The sequence below is a fragment of the Drosophila subpulchrella genome, unplaced genomic scaffold (genome assembly GCF_014743375.2).
Source record: "Drosophila subpulchrella strain 33 F10 #4 breed RU33 unplaced genomic scaffold, RU_Dsub_v1.1 Primary Assembly Seq18, whole genome shotgun sequence".
Classification (NCBI taxonomy): domain Eukaryota; kingdom Metazoa; phylum Arthropoda; class Insecta; order Diptera; family Drosophilidae; genus Drosophila; species Drosophila subpulchrella.
The window spans coordinates 2550973-2573361 of record NW_023665515.1 but is presented as its reverse complement, the minus strand read 5'-3'; the positions used below and the strand labels follow the sequence as shown (position 1 = coordinate 2573361).

The 22389-nt window shown below is 36.5% G+C and overlaps 1 protein-coding gene across 7 annotated transcripts in view; it reads right to left on the bottom strand.

The window, feature by feature from the left end:
* Positions 1-22389, bottom strand: part of LOC119559143 (zinc transporter 2-like) — a 434223-nt gene that overhangs the window by 71631 nt on the left and 340203 nt on the right. For all 7 annotated transcript variants that reach the window (XM_037872211.1, XM_037872206.1, XM_037872210.1 and 4 more), the window contains one exon: positions 17843-17969. In XM_037872211.1, coding sequence (XP_037728139.1) covers positions 17843-17969 — 127 coding nt within the window. The remainder of the gene's footprint in view (positions 1-17842; positions 17970-22389) is intronic.

Below are 22389 nucleotides of genomic sequence, written 5' to 3'. Positions count from 1 at the left end.
CGTTATCTTCTGAGAATGAGCAGGAGAAAGTGAACGTGCGTACCCACGAACCCGAATCTCACCCCCTACCCTCGAGTCCTTGCTCATGACTGCTTGTGCGCGAAGGTGTGAAATTTTAATTTTGTGAGATTTGTTCAAAATGTGCAGTTTTTATTTTAGAACAGAGAAAATTTACCATTGGAAAGGGCTTGAAAAAAGCTTTCCAGTGACTTCATTTTTTTTTTTTTTTTAGTGAGAGGGTATACTAATTACGGTATCGGCGGTCATCGTCGTTTTTTGCCTTTTTCAGTCGAGTAGTGGGAATATACGGGAGGAGTCAGAATTTGAAATTCGTTACAATTTTCCTCTTCAGTGCTTTGTTTTAAGAAATTCTTAAAACTAAACTTCTTATCCTATACATAAATATTATTGAGTGGCCTCTATATATAAACCCTGAAAAGTGTTCCCAATAAGAAATTTGAAACATAAACCTTAAAGTGGTCCCGTTACCTAATTTTTCTATACACACCCGTCTAACTTTATCGTGATCCTATAAGTCTTATACAACTTGAACATTAAAGTGATTCTTCAGCTCATTTTTCCTAGACACACTCCTCAAAAGGAATCGTATAACATATAAGAAAATCTAGAGTATAAGACCGCAGCGGCGGTCATCGCAGCGGCAGTCTCGGCAGCGTCCAAACCGCCGCTGCGAAAACCGCCGCTCCCGTATATTCCCACTACTCTACTGAAAAATTCAAAAAACGACGATGACCACCGATACCTTAATTAGTAACCACCTCACTAAAAAAAATAAAAATACAAATTTGGTGTCATTGGAAAGCATTTTTCAAGCCCTTTCCAATGGTATAATTTTCTGTTCTAAAATAAAAACTGCACATTTTGAACAAATCTCACATAATTAAAATTTCACACCTTCGCGCACAAGCAGTCATGAGCAAGGACTCGAGGGTAGGGGGTGAGATTCGGGTTCGTGGGTACGCACGTTCACTTTCTCCTGCTCATTCTCAGAAGATAACGAGGGGTCACAATATTTGAAATGCAATAAAACGGGAGGGTTCCGTGGAATACCAAACACACTGATTATGGGATGAGTATACTCTTGCAATTAAGAACAACTCATACAAAATACATTTAAAGCCGCCTAAAAAACCTCCGCAACCGCTTTTAATAGCTACTCTTTTTAAAGAAACCTATTATTATCCCGACTACCAGAATTTAATTCAGAATTTAATTAATGAGTGTAATGTTTGTAACCAAGCAAAAACCGAACATAGAAAAACATCGCTTTTATTAAAAACAACTCCAGAAACAGAATTTTGTAGGGAAATTTACGTCGCAGATATTTACACGATCAAAAATCAATTTTATCTAACTTGTATTGATTTATACTCAAAATTTGGAGCCGCGATTGAATTAAACGGAAAGGACTGGATGGAAGTTAGAAGAGGACTTTTTCGAATATTTAATTCAATGGGAAAACCCAGAACCTTGAAGACAGATAGGGATAGTGCTTTTATGAGTATAGCGCTTAAAAATTGGCTGGACACAGAAAACGTAAATATTCAGATAACAACAAGTAAAAATGGAGTATCAAATGTAGAAAGATTACACAAAACAATTAACGAAAAAATACGTGTGATCGAGACCAGCGACAATACGGAAAATAAACTTATGAAAATGGAAGTAATTCTGTATACTTACAATCATAAAATAAAACACAATGCAACAGGTATAACACCAGCTAATATTTATTTACCCAGGTACCCCTGCATATAGTAACCAAATTATAAAATAAGCTAAAATAGAACAACTTAATAAAAAACGACAACATTTTGAGTTAAATACAAAATTTAGAAAGCCTCCCATAATTCACGGAAAATTACACAATCCTTATAAAAATACAGGAAATATAGAACAAATAGATAATGATCATTTTGAGGAAACTAACAGAGGTCGAAAAATAAAACATTACAAAACAAACTTCCAGAGACAAAAGAAAGTTAATAAAAAAAAATGTTTGCAGGAGGACGCAGATCAAGACCCAGCGCTTTGACTTTCATCTTTCTGACATCAACGTTAATAATAATGATGCCAATAGGTAACAACCAGTTTATAGAAATTAACCCTATAAAATCATACAATGGCTATTTGTTATTTATGACCGACACAATCAATATCCCAGATAGTTTTGAATACCATTGCCTCACAATTATTATTACAACAAACGGAAGAAACTTACAAAAACTTGCTATCACAAGCGTTTGGCTTTAAGGAAATAATGCAGATTAAATATTTAACGGAAAAACTACCAAGAGAAGTTAATGGGTTAAAAATTGTTAGGAGAAACAAAAGAGGATAAGCTAATTTTGTAGGAACAGCTTACAAATATCTTTTTTGAAACATTAGATAATAATGATAAAAAAGACTTAGATGAAAAAATCAATGTAATAGCTAAAAACAGTGTACACGTAAACGAACTAAATAATATAATCGATACACTTAACAAAGGCATCGATATAATAAACAAGCATCTCGAATAAACGAAAACGAAAAAATTCTTGAATTATTGGTTTTCAATTTAGAATATTTCGCTGAATACATTGAAGACCTGTAAATGGGAATGCAGTTAGCAAGATTAGGAGTATTCAATCCAAAGTTATTAAAACACGACTACTTGTCAAACATTAATTCTGAGATACTTCTTAACATAAAAACCTCAACTTGGCTTAGGTCAGATTCAAACGATATTTTAATTATATCCCACATACCCAGAGAAATAAAGAAACTTCCCGTATACGAATATCCAGCTTACCCAGCTGAAAATAATAAAATATTACAAGATAACACCCAAAACAAATATTACGTATACAGAAACAGTTTGTATAACAAAGAAAGCAAAAAAACCTGATACCAACACATGTCTTATAGGTCTTGTTAATCAAACAGATACTAGTTGCAGGTACACAAAAACGTTTTTAACTACCCAAATTAATTATGTCGAACCAAATATCAAAGTTACATGGAATTTGTCAAAAACTATACTAAATCAAAATTGTATTAAAAATGAAATTTTAATTGAAGGAAACAATATGATCAAAACACACAATTGCTCAATTGCATTTAAAGATTTATCCATAATCAATTATAATTCTGACTACACACAAAGCATATACACAAGAAATAATGTCACCAAATTAGACCCAATATCACTGTGGACGGCAGTACACGTAGTGGCGAAGCGCGCAAGAGAGCGTGCGAAGACAACTACTATATATAGCCGCAGAATTGAAAATCTGCAATTATGGTCCGATCGCAACAAGTGATACACCAATGGAAAGGTATTACAAAAACTAAGAAGATTGCATACCAGGACACGTAAATTATCTGTTATAGCGTGCCGAATACATAAATTTAATATAGTTTATTTATTTTATCGAATGTAATATCATTTTTCGTCACAATTGTTGATATCAGAAATTTTTGTTAAAAGCGCGTTTGCCACTACTTTTTACCTCGTTAAGAGGTGTTTTTGTTTGATCTTAGATATAGTTATATACGCGGCCCCTTTTCGAGTCATTAAAGCACATATGTATATTCTTGATCAGGATCACTTGCCGAGTAAAAGGCTATTTTAGATATAGATATGTCGGAAAGTATGTAAAAGGAAGAAAGACTCTATAAAGTATAAATGTTGTCGATGACTAGCCGAGTCGATCTTCCAATGTCTGTCTTTCCGTCTGGCTAGCTATTCATTATAATACCTACTGATATCCATTTGCTAAAAATATTTCATTTGGATTTCTTTAGCAAATTAAACTTTTTTCTTCACATGGCAAAACTAATTTTGTAATTCTCTAGTTTAAATTTAAATATAATATAATATAATATATAATATATATATATACTAAGTAATAAAAAGGGTCCTTAGGAAACAGTAGTTCGGAAATAATTTGCAGACGCGTGCTAAATAGCTGCATTAATTTTTATATCCGTTACTCGTATAGTAAAAGGGTGTACTAGATTCGTCGGAAAGTATGTAACAGGCAGAAGGAAGCGTTACCGACCCCATAAATTAGATATATTTTTAATCATGATCACTAGCCGAGTCGATCTAGCCAAGTCCGTCTGTCCGTCTGTCCGTGTGAACGCTGAGATCTCGGAAACTATAAGAGCTAGGTTATTGGAATTTGGCATGCAGATTCCTGAGCTTTAACGCAGCGCAAGTTTGTTTCAGCAGGGTTCAACGCCCACTCGTAAGCCCACAAATCATCCAAAACTGTGGCTCCTTCAGTTTTAATTAAAATGTATTGTTCTTATCAACATCTATCGATTGACCTAAAAAAAAGTTAACCACACCCACTTTAACGCCCACAAGCCGCCCACAAACTTCAAAAAATCGTTAATATGAACGCGGATATTTTGGAATCTATTAAAGATAGAGAATTGAGAATTCAGATTTAGATTCCGCAGCTTTGTACGCAGCGCAAGTTTGTTACGCTAATATGCCACACCCACTCTGTCGCCCACAAGCCGCCCGAATCTGTGGCGCCCACAATTTTCATGCTAGAAACAAAATTTTAACTGTTATGTATTAGTCTCGTCCATACCTATCGATTGACCAGAAAAAAGATTGCCACGCCCACTCTAACGCAGTTGGACAGTTGGCTCTTACGTCATGCAGTTTGACAACGAAACGATCACAATAGGCGACCGGAACTACAGCGCGCACTGTCGAAAGCGAATACATGCTTTCATGTCACCAATGCTTGAGAATACGTGCGCAAATAAATTCGTTGTTTGAAGATGATTTAAAAAAATTTATTTTTTATTTTAAAACTCGGGTGTTAAACCTTTGTTCTAAATACACAATTAATACAAGACACTTTTAATACTTGTGAACTGATCACGGTCTCGGACAAAATAGGACTGACTTCTTCATTTCTTAATCTGATCGAATGAACCTCGGCCAGGAGCTCTTCTTTTTGAACTTTTAGAACTTCAATTTATGTTTAGATTAAAAGCTTAAGATGAAACTGTCGCATCTCATTGTGAAATTCAATTATGCTGATCGATGCAATTTGGTGGGAACTTGAAACGCAAAAGGCTCAATTGATTGGGCTTCGAAGGGAAGCTGAGGTTTACTTTAATTTTGATTTGTTTAACTTAGCTGGGAACCAAGATTGGTCCTCGAAGCCAAAGACAAAGGCAAATTCTGAGTATGAAAAGGCGCAATTGATTAAGCTTCGAACGGAAGCTGATGTTTACTTTAACCACTGTGGACGGTAGTACACGTAGTGGCGAAGCTCGCAAGAGAGCGTGCGAAGACAACTACTATATATAGCCGCATATATATTTATGTATTCGGCACGTTACAACAGAAAATTTACGTGTAGGTAAATAAATATTTACTGTTGCGGGCCGAAATCATAAATTTAATATAGTTTATTTATTTTATCGAACGTAATATCATTTTTCGTCACAATTGTGGATATAAAAATTTTTGTTAAAGGCGCGTTTGCCACTACTTTTTACCTCGTTACGAGGTGTTTTTGTTTGACATCAGAAGTTTTTTTCTGCAAAAGAGTTTTATTTTTTTTTTCCTGAAATAGTTTTTTTATCCTAGGACACATAATGTCAACACTTATTTTCAATGGGTAATATTTCCCAATACCAACAAAAGTAATCTATAATGTACATTATGTAATTGTTACTTAGCTACTAAAATGTTCTAAGAATTGTAAGAAAAGTTTTTCTTTCATTAGTTTTAAGTAAATAAATATATAATTCTAAAAAATGTATAAAGACTATAATAAACTTTCACTTTAACTTTAATCTAATAAGGTATGGGTTGATTACATTCACATTCTAATAAGAATGAAACATCTAATATAAATATTAAAATTTTTAATAACAAGTTTAATTGCTTCAATTACCTATTAAATAGCACAAGTTTGGAGTCTCAGAGGCTGTATAGTTTGAGATTCCAAAAGAAATCTGTCGTTTCTTACATTTCCCGCCGAACTATCGGGTTTTTCAAAAGTGGTAGAACAATTAGATCAAGTTTCCTATTTCGATTAGCTTCATGCAAGTAAAAGACCCTAAAACCATAAAAGATTTTCCGTTTGAAAAAATCGAATAAGAATATTTTTCATCAAATTGGTTTTTTTCTTGTTTATTCCAATAAGTATGAAGTATTTCGTATACGGAGCTGAAACGAGTTGCACTTTTTATCGCTTAATATCTTCCAAACGGTATTTTATAGGGCAAAAAGTGTTGTAAATCAAAAGTTGAGGAATCTCAAGGGCTATATGATTTGAAATTAAAAAAGGAATCGTTCGGCTCAATTTTGAGAAAAAGATCAAAAAGTGGTTTTAAAAAATAACTTTTTGTCATAACTCTAAGTCTTTTATATTCAGACAATTTTACTATGTTAAGAGTATTTAGCAAATTAAATTATCTTTTCAGAGATATATAGTACGTTTCTGTAGCATTAGTTGTTTAGATATTAAAAACATTTTAAATCTGGCTTTTTTTTTGATTTTCCGCTAAACTAGCGGGTTTTTCCAAAAGTCGTAGAACAAACGTTTTCTACTTCAAGCTACTTTATACACCCATAGGGTTTCCAAAACCCTAAAACTAAGATGGGATGATTAAAAACCCACAATAGGACAAACATTTTCATTTTGGGAAGAAGAAGAAAATCTTGTTTTTTGAATTACTTTTGAACGAGACATCGCATTTCAACAAATGAGATGTCATTCGACGCGTATTCTCAGAAAGAATAAAACTAGCTAAACAGTCGGGGGCTTTTATCACTACCGTATCCAGCATGTCAAATTTTCTAAATTTTTACTTTTACACTTTCGCCGCTTTTTCTCCCAAACAAATCTATATTTCGAGAGTCTTGGTATGCAATCTTCTTACTAATAATGGCAGATTTTCAATTCTGCGGCTTTATATAGTAGTTGTCTTCGCACGCTCTCTTGCGCGCTTCGCCACTACGTGTACTGCCGTCCACAGTGATTCGGGCGAAGAACGACTCATGCAAATATATATTTCTATACCCGTTACTCGTAGAGTAAAAGGTTATACTAGATTCGTCGGAAAGTATGTAACAGGCAGAAGGAAGCGTTTCCGACCCCATAAAGTATATATATTCTTGATCAGGATCACTAGCCGAGTCGATCTAGCCATGTCCGTCTGTCCGTCTGTCTGTCCGGATGAACGCTAAGATCTCGGAAACTATGAGAGCTAGCCTATTGAGATTTGGCGTGCAGATTCCTGAGCTTCTTACTCAGCGCAAGTTTGTTTTAGAAGAGTGCCACGCCCACTCTAACGCCCACAAACTGCCCAAAGCTGTGGGTCCTACAGTTTTGATGCTAGAATAAAAATCTTAACTGAAATGTATTGTTCTCATCAATACCTATCGATTGACTCAAACAAAATTTACCACGCCCACTCTAACGCCCACAAGCCGCCCACAAGCTTCCAAAAATCGTACATATGAACGTGGATATCTCGGAAACTATCAAAGATAGAAAATTAATATCTCATATTTTATTTCATTTAGATTCCGTAGCTTTGTACGCAGCGCAAGTTTGTTACGCGAATATGCCACGCCCACTCTAACGCCCACAAAACGCCCACAAACTTCAAAAAATCGTAGATATGAACGCGGATATCTCGGAAAATATCAAAGATAGAGAAATGGGATTTCAGATTTAGATTGCGTAGATTTGAGCGCAGCGCAAGTTTGTTACGCGAATATGCCACGCCCACTCGAACGCTTAAGTCTGTGGCGCCCACAATTTTTTATGCTTGATGCAAAATGTTAACTGAATTTATTTGTCTTGTTAATACCTATCGATTTATTCAAAAAAAATTTGCCACGCCCACTCTAACGACCATAAAGCTTAAGTCTGTCTACCGCCGGTAGGTGCCGCATTTCAATCTCGCTTTGCTGCCTGCATATCTCCATTTCCCTTTGGTCCCTTTAGCTGAGTAACGGGTATCTGACAGTCGAGGTACTCGACTGTAGCGTTCTTCCTTGTTTGTTCTAAATTTGGCGATTTGCCCTAAGTATGAGAAAATATTAATAGCATATGCTCGGAAAAATTCGCCTTAACTACACTCATAAAACTATTTTTCTAAATACTAGAAAAATCGCCCTAACCATGAAATCGCCCTAACATTAAGAAAAATCGCCCTAAATATAGGAAATATCGCCATAGAAAATATGTTTTAGGGTTAATTTTTCTAAAATTTTTATTATTTAGGGCGAATTTTTCCGAGCATTTGCTTTTAATATTTTCTCATATTTAGGGCAAATCGCCTTATTTCGTACAACAAAAAATCATCCAAAATCGCCCTTGAAACTAGAAAATCGCCCTTGAAATTTGAAATTAGGTAGCCTAGCGGTCTAATGCGCTAAACTTTCAAACTCATCTAAATGGCGTGAGTTCGAGCCCACAAAGAGTCAACATATATTTATACCCGTTACTCGTAGAGTAAAAGGGTATACTAGATTCGTCGGAAAGTATGTAACAGGCAGAAGGAAGCGTTTCCGACCCCATAAAGTACATATATTCTTGATCAGGATCACTAGCCGAGTCGATCTAACCATGTCCGTCTGTCCGTCTGTCCGTATGAACGCTGAGATCTCGGAAACTATAAGAGCTGCAATACCGGGATTAGGCATGCAGATTCCTGAGATTCCTGCGCAGCGCAAGTTTGTTTCAGAAGAGTGCCACGCCCACTCTAACGCCCACAAACCGCCCAAAACTGTGGCTCCTACAGTTTTGATGCTAGAACAAAAATTTTAAAATTTCTCATCAATACCGATTAACCCAAAAAAAAAGTTTGCCACGCCCACTCTAACGCCCACAAACCGCCCACAAACTTCAAAATATCTTAAATATGAACGCGGATATCTCGGAAAATATCAAAGATAGAGAAACGGGACTTCAGATTTAGATTCCGTAGGCTTGATCGCAGCGCAAGTTCGTTACACGAATATGCCACGCCCACTCTAACGCCCACAAACCGCCCAAATCTGTGGCGCCCACAATTTTTATGCAAGATAAAAAATTTTAACTAAAATGTATTGGTCTCGTCAATACCTATCGATTGATTTAAAAAAAACTTTACCACGCCCACTCTAACGCCCACAACGCTTAAATCTGTCTACCGCCGGTAGGTGGCGCATTTGCTGCTTGCATATCTCCATTTTCCTTTGGTCCCTTTAGCTGAGTAACAGGTATCTGATAGTCGAGGTACTCGACTATAGCGTTCTTCCTTGTTTTCTTTTTTGTGCAAGTTTTAAAAATTGAATTCTTAAACAATTTTGTGTGCAGAGGCAAAAAATTTTTAGAACACGTAAAAATAACAAATAAAAAAATGTATATTACATTGAAATAATAGTTTTTTAATGTATTTAGTCTAATTGGGTAAAATAAAACATAATTTGTTGTCGTTAGTGAGAATATTTCTTAGAATTAAATTGAGAATTTGTTCTTAGAAAAAATTGAGATATGCACCCTTTTTGCGCGTCGCCTAGCGCGATGCGTCTTCGGTGCAGCGGTAGTGCTCTCGACTGCTAACCCAGCGGTCGTGAGTTCGATTCTCGCTGCGACCACGAGAATTTTTCTCAAGAAGTAAGTTGTTTTATATTAATGTTATTTCCCTGATTCTGTTTAATGACTACTTTTCAGTTCATATGACTCTAATTAGCAGTTTACCAACATGCGTGGAGCGGCCAAATAATAACCTTGCCCCTTTTCTCACCCTCTCAAATTATAGTGAAAAAAGGACACTAAAGTCAAATAATCCTAAACAAAATCCTGTAAAAAGTACCGCAGATAATGTTTGCCGAGAACCAGTAAACATGTCCAAACACGATTTTTTTATAAAAAGTTTTAATATTTAGGGCACTTGCTCTTGTTCTTAGGGCGCTTCACTATAATTTCAAGAAATACCGCCTTTGATACTTAAAATATTTTTTCATATGTTAGAGGAATTTAACTTTGAAAAAAAAAAATCGCCCTAGACTTAAGAAAATTAACCTTAGATCTAAGACAAACCGCCCTAAATGTAAGACCAATACATGCCTATTTTTAGAAAATGTTGCCCTTATTTTGTTACCCAGTCGCCATTGGCCCCCGTTTTAGGGCGATTTTCGTTGTTTTTAGGGCGATTTTACAGTAAAATTTCTATGAGTATAATAGAAATAGTTAGCATTTTAGAAAAATTAAAACTAAAACATATTTTTTATGGCGATTTTTCCCACATATTAAGGGCGATTTTTCTTAATGTGAGGACGATTTCATCTTTAGCGCGATTTTTCTAGTATTTACAAAAATAATTTTATGAGTGTAAGGATGCCTAGCGTTTTGGATCTTTAGAACATTTAAGTGCCTTTAACTTGCAGTGAAATTTTTTTAAAGATACGTTGAAAGGAGCTATCTTTTAGAGAAAGAAGTAAAAAACAAACAAGCAAGAACGCTATAGTCGAGTACCTCGACTATCAGATACCCGTTACTCAGCTAAAGGGACCAAAGGAAAATGGACATATGCAAGCAGCAGAGCGAGATTGAAATGCGCCACCTACCGGCGGTAGACAGATTTAAGCATTTCTCTATCTTTGATATTTTCCGAGATATCCGCTATCATATTTACGATTTTTTTAGGTTTGTGGGCGGTTTGTGGGCGTCATTCGATAGGTATTGATGAGAACAATACATTTCAGTTAAAATTTTTATTCTGGCATGAAAACTGTAGGAGCCACAGTTTTGGGAGGTTTGTGGGCGTCAGAGTGGGAGTGGCACTCTGCTGAAACAAACTTGCGCTGCGTAAGAAGCTCAGGAATCTGCACGCCTAATCGCAATAGCCTAGCTCGTATAGTTTCCAAGATCTCAGCGTTCATCCGGACGGACAGACAGACGGACAGACGGACAGACGGACAGACGGACATGGCTAGATCGACTCGGCTAGTGATCCTGATCAAGAATATATATACTTTATGGGGTCGGAAACGCTTCCTTCTGCCTGTTACATACTTTCCGACGAATCTAGTATACCCTTTTACTCTACGAGTAACGGGTATAATTACTTATTAAATTACAAATCTTAAAAGTAAATATTTATTTCTTTGTGTCACCCCGAAAACTATTGTTTGTTTGAAAATACTATTTTTTTAATAAGGAAGAACTATACACTCATAAAATTATTTTTCTAAATACTTGAAAAATCGCCCTAAACCTGAAAAAGCCCTAACATTAACAAAAATCGCCCTAAATATAGGGAAAATCGCCATAAAAAATATGTTTTAGGGTTAATTTTTCTAAAATTTTTATTATTTAGGGCGAATTTTTCCGAGCATTTGCTTTTAATATTTTCTCATACTTAGGGCAAATCGCCTTATTTCGTAGAACAAAAAATCATCCAATATCGCCCTTAAAACTAGAAAATCGCCCTTGAAATTTGAAAATCGGTGGCCTACACTCATAGAAATTTTACTGTAAAATCGCCCTTAAAACAAGGAAAATCGCCCTAAAACGGGGGTCAATGGCGACTGGGTAACAAAACAAGGGCAAAATTTTCTAAAAATAGGCATGTATTGGTCTTACATTTAGGGCGATTTTTCTTAGATCTAGGGTTCATTTTCTTAAGTCTAGGGCGATTTTTCTTTTTTCAAAGGTAAATACCCTTAACATATGAAAAAATATTTTAAGTATCAAAGGCGGTATTTCTTGAAGTTATGGTGAAGCGCCCTAAAAACAAGAGCAAGTGCCCTAAATATTAAAACTAATTTTTATAAAAAAATCGTGTTTGGACATGTTTGCTGGTTCTCGGCAAACATTATCTGCGGTACTTTTTCCAGGATTTTTTTTTAGGATTATTTGACTTAGTGTCCTTTTTTCTCTATAATTTGAGAGGGTGAGAGAAAAGGGCAAGGTTATTATTTGGCCGCTCCACGCATGTTGGTAAACTGCTAATTAGAGTCATATGAACTGAAGAGTAGTCATTAAACAGGAATCACGGAAATAACATTAATATAAAACAACTTACTTCTTGAGACAAGTTCTCGTGGTCGCAGCGAGAATCGAACTCACGACCGCTGGGTTCGCAGTCGAGAGCACTACCGCTGCACCAAAGACGCATCACGCTAGGCGACGCGCAAAAAGGGTGCATATCTCAATTTTTCTAAGAACAAATTCTCAATTTAATTCTAAGAAATATTCTCACTAACGACAACAAATTATGTTTTATTTTACCCAATTAGACTAAATACATTAAAAAACTATTATTTCAATGTAATATACATTTTTTTATTTGTTATTTTGACGTGTTCTAAAATTTTTTTTGCCTCTGCACACAAAATTGTTTAAGAATTCAATTCTTAAAACTTGCACAAAAAAGAAAAATAAATGTTGACTCTTCGTGGGCTCGAACTCACGCCATTTAGATGAGTTTGAAAGTTCAGCGCATTAGACCGCTAGGCTACCGAATTTCAAATTTCAAGGGCGATTTTCTAGTTTTAAGGGCGATTTTGGATGATTTTTTGTTCTACGAAATAAGGCGATTTGCCCTAAATATGAGAAAATTTTAAAAGCATGTGCTCGGAAAAATTCACCTTAAATAATAGAAATTTTAGAAAAATTAACCCTAAAACATATTTTCTATGGCGATTTGTCCTATATTTAGGGCGATTTTTCTTAATGTTAGGGCGATTTCAGGTTTAGGGCGATTTTTCTAGTATTTAGAAAAATAATTTTATGAGTGTAGCGGTCTAGTGCGTTCAATCTTCAAACTCATCTGAATGGCGTGAGTTCAAGCCCACGAGGAGTCAACATTTATTTTTCTTTTTTGTGCAAGCTTTAAGAATTGAATTCTTAATAAATTTTGTGTGCAAAGGCAATACAAATTTAAGAACACGTAAAAATAATAAACAAAAAAATGTATAGTACATTAAAATAGTTTTTTAATGTATTTAGTCTAATTGGGTAAAATAGAACATAATTTCTTGTCATTAGTGAGAATATTTCTTAGAATTAAATTGAAAATTTGTTAGAACAAATTGAGATATGCACCCTTTTTGCGGTAGTGCTTTCGACTGCGAACCCAGTGGTCGTGAGTTCGATTCTCGCTGCGACCACGAAGATTTTTCTCAAGAAGTAAGTTGTTTTTATATGTTATGTTATATATATATATGTTATGTTATTTCCCTGATTCTGTTATTAATGACTACTTTCAGTTCATATGACTCTAATCTAGCAGTTTACCAACATGCGTGGAGCGGCCAAATAATAACCTTGCCATCTCACCCTCTCAAATTATAGTAAAAAAAAAGCACACTAAGTCAAATAATCCTAAAAAAAAATCTTGGAAAAAGTCCCGCGGATAATGTTTGCCGAGAACCAGCAAGCATGTCCACACACGATTTTTTTATAAAAATTAGTTTTAATATTTAGGACACTTGCTCTTGTTTTTAGGGCGCTTCACCCTAATTTCAAGAAATACCGCCGTTGATGCTTAACATTTATTTCATAATTAATCCTAAATCAAAGAAAAATCGCCCTAAATGTAAGACTAATACATGCCTATTTTTAGAAAATATTGCCCTTATTTTGTTACCCAGTCGCCATTGACCCCCGTTGTAGGGCGATTTTCCGTGTATTTAGGGCGATTTTACAGTAAAATTTCTGAGTGTATAGTCGAGTACATCGACTATCAAATACCCGTTACTTAGCTAAAGGGACCAAAGGGAGATAGAGATATGCAAGCAGCAATGTAATGTGGCAGCAATGAGCCACCTACCCGCTATCTCAATATATGTTTATGTGGGCGGCAGACAGTTGTAAGCGTTATGGGGGTCAGCGTGGGCGTGGCAATCTTTTTTCTGGTCAATCGATAGGTATGGACGAGACTAATACATAACAGTTAAAATTTTGTTTCTAGCATGAAAATTGTGGGCGCCACAGATTCGGGCGGCTTGTGGGCGACAGAGTGGGTGTGGCATATTAGCGTAACAAACTTGCGCTGCGTACAAAGCTGCGGAATCTAAATCTGAATTCTCAATTCTCTATCTTTAATAGATTCCAAAATATCCGCGTTCATATTAACGATTTTTTGAAGTTTGTGGGCGGCTTGTGGGCGTTAAAGTGGGTGTGGTTAACTTTTTTTTAGGTCAATCGATAGATGTCGATAAGAACAATACATTTTAATTAAAACTGAAGGAGCCACAGTTTTGGATGATTTGTGGGCTTACGAGTGGGCGTTGAACCCTGCTGAAACAAACTTGCGCTGCGTTAAAGCTCAGGAATCTGCATGCCAAATTCCAATAACCTAGCTCTTATAGTTTCCGAGATCTCAGCGTTCACACGGACAGACGGACAGACGGACTTGGCTAGATCGACTCGGCTAGTGATCATGATTAAAAATATATCTAATTTATGGGGTCGGTAACGCTTCCTTCTGCCTGTTACATACTTTCCGACGAATCTAGTACACCCTTTTACTATACGAGTAACGGATATAAAAATTAATGCAGCTATTTAGCACGCGTCTGCAAATTATTTCCGAACTACTGTTTCCTAAGGACCCTTTTTATTACTTAGTATATATATATATTATATATTATATTATATTATATTTAAATTTAAACTAGAGAATTACAAAATTAGTTTTGCCATGTGAAGAAAAAAGTTTAATTTGCTAAAGAAATCCAAATGAAATATTTTTAGCAAATGGATATCAGTAGGTATTATAATGAATAGCTAGCCAGACGGAAAGACAGACATTGGAAGATCGACTCGGCTAGTCATCGACAACATTTATACTTTATAGAGTCTTTCTTCCTTTTACATACTTTCCGACATATCTATATCTAAAATAGCCTTTTACTCGGCAAGTGATCCTGATCAAGAATATACATATGTGCTTTAATGACTCGAAAAGGGGCCGCGTATATAACTATATCTAAGATCAAACAAAAACACCTCTTAACGAGGTAAAAAGTAGTGGCAAACGCGCTTTTAACAAAAATTTCTGATATCAACAATTGTGACGAAAAATGATATTACATTCGATAAAATAAATACACTATATTAAATTTATGATTTCGGCCCGCAACAGTATATATTTATTTACCTACACGTAAATTTTCTGTTTTAGCGTGCCGAATACATAAATTTAATATAGTTTATTTATTTTATCGAATGTAATATCATTTTTCGTCACAATTGTTGATATCAGAAATTTTTGTTAAAAGCGCGTTTGCCACTACTTTTTACCTCGTTAAGAGGTGTTTTTGTTTGATATCAGAAGTTTTTTTTTGCACAAGAGTTTAAGTACCCCAATACCATGACTAGGAGTCGTCCCCTTGAATATTAAACTTTTTAATAACAAGTTTTATCGCTTCAATTACCTATTTTAATAGCACAAGTTTGGAATCTCAAGGGCTGTATAGTTTCAGATTCCAAGAGAAAGCTGTCGTTTCTTATATTTCCCGTCGAACTATCGGGTTTTTCCAAAGTGGTAGAACAAATAGATTAAGTTTCCTATTTCGATTAGCTTCATGCAAGTAAGGGACCCTAAAACCATAACAGATTTCCCGTTTGAAAAAATCTAATACGAATATTTTTCATCAAATTGGTTTTTTCTTGTTATTCCAATAAGTATGAAATATTTCGTATACGGAGCTGAAACGAGTTGCACTTTTTATCGCTTAATATCTTCCAAAATGTAATTTTAGGGCAAATCGTGTTATAGATCACAAGTTGAGGAATCTTAAGGGCTATATGATTTGAAATTTAAAAAGAAATCGTTCGACTCAATTTTGAGAAAATGGTCAAAAAGTGGTTTCAAAAAATAACTTTTTGTCATAGCTCTAACTCTATTATATTCAGACAATTTTACAATATGAAGTGTATTTAGCAAATTAAATTATCTTTTTAGAGATATATAGCACGTTTCTGTAGCATTAGTTGTTTAGATACTATAAGCATTTTAAGTCTGGCTTTTTTTTTGATTTTCCGCTAAACTTGCGGGGTTTTCCAAAAGTCGTAGAACATACGTTTTCTATTTCAAGCTACTTTATACACCCATAGGGTTTCCAAAACCCTAAAACTAAGATGGGATGCATACAAACCCACAAACAAAGGGACAAACATTTTCATTTTGGGAAGAAGAAGAAAATCTTGTTTTCATACCCGTTACTCGTAGAGTAAAAGGGTATACTAGATTCGTCGGAAAGTATGTAACAGGCAGAAGGAAGCGTTTCCGACCCCATAAAGTACATATATTCTAGATCAGGATCACTAGCCGAGTCGATCTAACCATGTCCGTCTGTCCGTCTGTCCGTATGAACGCTGAGATCTCGGAAACTATAAGAGCTGCAATACCGGGATTAGGCATGCAGATTCCTGAGATTCCTGCGCAGCGCAAGTTTGTTTCAGAAGAGTGCCACGCCCACTCTAATGCCCACAAACCGCCCAAAACTGGGGCTCCTACAGTTTTGATGCTAGAACAAAAATTTTAACTGAAATGTATTGCTCTTATCAATACCTACCAATTGACCTAAAATAAAGTTTGCCACGCCCACTTTGACGTCCACAAACCGCCCACAAACTTCAAAAAATCGTAAGTATGAACGTGGATATCTCGGAAACTATCAAAGGTAGATAATTGGGATCTCAGATTTAAATTCCGTAGCTTTGTACGCAGCGCAATTTTGTCACGCGAATATGCCGGGCCCACTATAACGCCCACAAAGCGCCAAAACCTGTGGCGCCCACAATTTTCATGATAGATAAAAAATTTTAACTGAAATGTATTGGTTTCGTCAATACCTGTCGATTGATCCAAAAATTTGCCATGCCTACCCTAACGCCCACAAGGCTTAAATCTGTCTTCCGCCGGTAGGTGGCGCATTTAAATGTCGCTTTGCTGCTTCCATAGCTCCATTTCCCTTTGGTCCCTTGAGCTGAGTAACGGGTATCTGATAGTCGAGGTACTCGACTATAGCGTTCTCTCTTGTTTGAATTACTTCTGAACGGGGCATCGGATTGCAACAAATGATGTGTATTCTCAGTAAGAATAAAACTAGCTAAACTGCCGGGGGCTTTTATCCCTACCGTATCCAGCAGCTCCAATATTCTACATTTTTACTTTTACACTTTCACCGTCTTTTCTCCCAAACAAATCTATATTTCGAAAGTCTTGGTATGCAATCTTCTTAGTTTTTGCCATACCTTTCGATTGGTGTATCACTCGTTACGATCGGACCACAATGGCAGATATTCAATTCTGCGGCTATATATAGTAGTTGTCTTCGCACGCTCTCTTGCGCGCTTCGCCACTACGTGTACTGCCGTCCACAGTGTTATAGTAAAAATATTGTTAAAAATGAGTCGCTTATTTCCCGAAAAATTAGTAATAAAAGACTCTTCTGCAACTGTCGCGGCTAGCAACCAGTTTGACTCGACTTCAGTAACATTTATGATCAGAAATCAAGCGAAGCTATGCTTATCTTAACCAGAAAGGAGATGCGAAATAATCTCAAATTTGATCAGAATTAAATTATTAAAAACGTTGGCTGGGTCGCTTTGCTTTGCTGCATCTCGCTCGCACTCCCTTCAGCTGAGTAACAGGAATCTGTTCTCTCTTGTTTTTGTTTAAAAAATTTCAAATGGTGTTTAGTATCGATCGATTCCATTAAAAATTTTATATTTCCTATAGAATAATCTTTAAACAAAATGTCAGTCTTTTAAAACTAAATAAAAGATTTAACGTATTGTTCAACTTATATTTTGAATCTTCTTAATGTAGAGAAGAAACTTACGCAAAATTTGATTAGGACGGCAGCCAGAAAAACTCCAATGCTTTGCACCAAATCCCCAACCACATGTATCATGGCTGCTCGCACGCTGACATTTTCCTCTTCACGAGCTTGTTGCGGGCTTGTCGACCTACCGGAAGAAAAATAGTCAAAAGCAACAATTTATTAAATTTAAATAAGTTAATGTCAAAACTTTCACGGGTGCCACAATATATTTGAACACACTGAAGAAGTCGCCTTGGTTTTCAGAAGCAATTTCTTTCCCTTACAAGTATAAAAAATAAAAATGTTACTTAGATCGTATTAGTTCTTATTTTTAAAAACGAAATAGAGCCCGAGACAGTGTTTCCAGTTACTCACCTGTTACACATAATTTGCTAAAAATGTAAAACGTTCTTTTAAGATTTGCTTGATAAAATATAAATTCCAAAATTTGTACATTTTTTTACCCGTTAATAGTGGATACAAGGTAATATTGTAACCGGGAAAAAGTATGTAACAGGTAGACAGAATATATTCTTGATTAGCATCACTAGCCGAGTCGATATAGCCATGTCCATCTGTCCGTGTGAACGCTAGAGTGATCTAGAGAGTTGAGATTTCAGATTAAGATTCCTTAGCTTCGTACGCAGCGCAAGTTTGTTACGCAAATGTGCCATGCCCAATCTAACGCCCACAAGACGCCACAAACGCTTATATCTCAGAAAAAATCAATAACACCAGTTTACAAAAAAAAATCGATGAAATATGCCTTCAAGGAAACCTTTGATTTCCGGTAAGGTATATCTCCCTGATTAAGAAAAGGGCACTTAAAATTTGTTCTATGGTACCAATATTTTTTTTAGTGTAAGAAACGTTTTTCGCCCTTTTTTATTTTCTAACTCGCGTTCTGATAAACCGAATTCGGTCATCAAAGACTAATTTTACAGGTAATAACTTTGTAATGAATAACGTCAGTTTCCTTGCTATATGAAAATGATTTCCTCGTAACTGCAATCGCATACTTTTTAGCTTGCCCAGCACTAATAGCAAGGAAACTGACGTTATTCATTACAACTTGCACCAAATTCTTACGTTCCCCAACACTGAAAATTTAAAATAATGTTTAACGGCCGCTGCTACCGAATACTGAACTTGGGTATATATATGTTTAAAAATCTGTAAAAAATCGATTTACCAACGGATTGTCGTGATCGGTGGCGCGTATTCTCCGTTAAGGTTCAGCCTTCAAGAAAACAACATAAAACTAATTTCGGTTTTTAGGCTTGTATTTTTAAAGAAGCCATTTATGCCAGGGTTTTTGCAGTTTTTCCAACTTTTTCAACTTTGACGAATTGTAGCTTCTAAACTAATGAATGGAACTCAATGATGTGTATAAGAAAGTTAAAGAGCATTCTATTACCTGCAAAATGAGCCTTTGATGACCGAATTCGGTGTATCAGAACTCGAGTTAGAAAATAAAAAAGGGTTAAGAACCGTTTTTTACACTTTAAAAAAAATTGGTACCATAGAAAAAATCTTAAGTGCCCTTTTCTTAATCAGGGAGATATACCTTACCGGAAAATAAAGGTTTTATTGAAGGCGTATTTCATCTAATTTTATACACGCTACTCGTAGAGTAAAAGGGTATACTAGATTCGTCGGAAAGTATGTAACAGGCAGAAGGAAGCGTTTTCGACCCCATAAAGTATATATATTCTTGATCAGGATCACTAGCCGAGTCGATCTAACCATGTCCGTCTGTCCGTATAAACGCTGAGATCTCGGAAACTATAAGAGCTACAATACTGGGATTAGGCATGCAGATTCCTGAGATTCCTGCGCAGCGCAAGTTTGTTTCAGAAGAGTGCCACGCCCACTCTAACGCCCACAAACCGCCCAAAACTGTGGCTCCTACATTTTTGATGCTAGAAAAAAAATTTTAACTGAAATGTATTGTTCTCATCAATACCTACCTAAAAGTTTGCCACGCCCATTTTAACGCCCACAAACCGCCCACAAACTTCAAAAAATCGTAAATATGAACGCGGATATCTCGGAAAATATCAAAGATAGAGAAACGGGATTTCAGTTTTAGATTCCGTAGGCTTGAGCGCAGCGCAAGTTTGTTACGCGAATATGCCACGCCCACTCTAACGCCCACAAACCGCCCAAGTCTGTGGCGCCCACAATTTTCATGCTAGATAAAAAATTTTAACTGAAATGTATTGGTCTCGTCAATACCTATCGATTGATTTAAAAAAAGTTTGCCACGCCCACTCTAACGCCCACAAACCGCCCAAGCCTGTGGCGCCTACAATTTTCGTGCTAGATAAAAAATTTTAACTGAAATGTATTGGTCTCGTCAATACCTATCGATTGATTTAAAAAAATCTTTGCCACGCCCACTCTAACGCCCACAACGCTTAAATCTGTCTACCGCCGGTAGGTGGCGCATTTGCTGCTTGCATATCTCCACTTTCCTTTGGTCCCTTTAGCTGAGTAACGGGTATCTGATAGTCGAGGTATTCGACTATAGCGTTCTTCCTTTTTTTTTGTAAACTGGTGTAATCGAGAAGTGGGATCTCAGATTTATATTCCATAGCTTTATACGCAGCGCAATCTTGTAACGCAAATATGTTAAGCCCACTCTAACGCCCGCAAACGACCAAAAACCGTGGCTAAAACAGTTTTAGTGCCAGAAAAAAATTTAATTGATAGGATTTTATATATGTTGGTTAAGTGAATACCTATCGATAGATCTAAAAAAAAGTTTTTCCACACCCACACTAACGCCCGCAAACCGCCCAAAACGGTGCCGCCCACAGTTTTCATGCTAGAAAAAAATGTTTACTGAAATGTATTGATCTCGTCAATGTTTTCGATTGACGCTTAAGTCTGTCTGGCTCTACGTTACCATAAATTTAAGTCGCGTGTAGGTGGCGCTTTAGAAAAACTCGCTTTGCTGCGTGTATACTCCATCTCCCTTTTCCTCTCCTTAGCTGAGTAACGGATATCTAATAGTTAAGGCACTCGACTACAGCGATCTTTCTTACTTTTATACCCGTTACTCTTAGAGTAAAAGGGTATACTAGATTCGTCGGAAAGTTTGTAACAGGTAGAAGGAAGCATTTCCGACTCTATAAAGTGTAAATGTTCTTGATCAGGAGCACTAGTTTAGTCGATCTAGTCCGTCCGTATAAGCGTTGTAATCTCGGAAACTATAAAAGCTGCCATACTCGGACTAGCCATGCAGATTCTGGAGATTCCTGCGCAGCGAAAGTTTGCTTAGTCAGTGTGCTACGCCCACTCTAACGCTCACAAACCGCCCAAAGCTGTGGCGCCTACAGTTTAATGCTAGAATAACAATTTTAACAGATATGTATTGGTTTAATCAATACCTATCGATTGATCCCACGCCCACTCTTACACCCACAAACCACCCTATTAACCCTGCAAGCAAAAGGGCGATATTTCTATCGCCTTTCGTCCAGAAGTCACTTCTTAGTAACTTCTGCGCGATAGAAACACAACAGAACACATTTTACAAAAACAAAATATACATATATCGCGTAGAAGTAACTTCTAAGTCACTTCTGGACGATACACATTTTACAAAAACAAAAAGGGTCGGGATCGCGAAGAAGTAACTTTTGAGACACTTCTGCGCGATAGAAAGGCGATAGTGCACATTTTACAAAAACAAAAGAAGGAAGAATGCTATTAATATTTTCTCATACTTAGGCCAAATCGCCAAATTTAGAACAAACAAGGAAGATACCCGTTACTCAGCTAAAGGGACGAAAGGGAAATGGAGGTATGCAAGCAGCAAAGCGAGATTGAAATGCGCCACCTACCGGCGGTAGACAGACTTAAGCGTAATGGGCGTTAGAGTGGGCGTAGCAAATCTTTGATAGTTTCCGAAATATCCACGTTCATGCTTACGATTTTTTGAAGTTTGTGGGCGGTTTGTGGGCGTGGCAACTTGGATCAATCGAAAGGTATTGATGAGAACAATACATTTCAGTTAAACTTTTTATTCGAGCATTCAAACTGTAGGAGCCACAGTTTTCGGCGGTTTGTGGGCGTTACAGTGAGCGTGGCTCTCTGACCTAAAAAAAATGTTCCCCGCCCACTCTACCGCCCATAACGCTTAAGTCTGTCTGGCTCTACGTTACCATAAATTTAAGTCGCGTGTAGGTGGCGCTTTAGAAAAACTCGCTTTGCTGCGTGTATACTCCATCTCCCTTTTCCTCTCCTTAGCTGAGTAACGGATATCTAATAGTTAAGGCACTCGACTACAGCGATCTTTCTTACTTTTATACCCGTTACTCTTAGAGTAAAAGGGTATACTAGATTCGTCGGAAAGTTTGTAACAGGTAGAAGGAAGCATTTCCGACTCTATAAAGTGTAAATGTTCTTGATCAGGAGCACTAGTTTAGTCGATCTAGTCCGTCCGTATAAGCGTTGTAATCTCGGAAACTATAAAAGCTGCCATACTCGGACTAGCCATGCAGATTCTGGAGATTCCTGCGCAGCGAAAGTTTGCTTAGTCAGTGTGCTACGCCCAC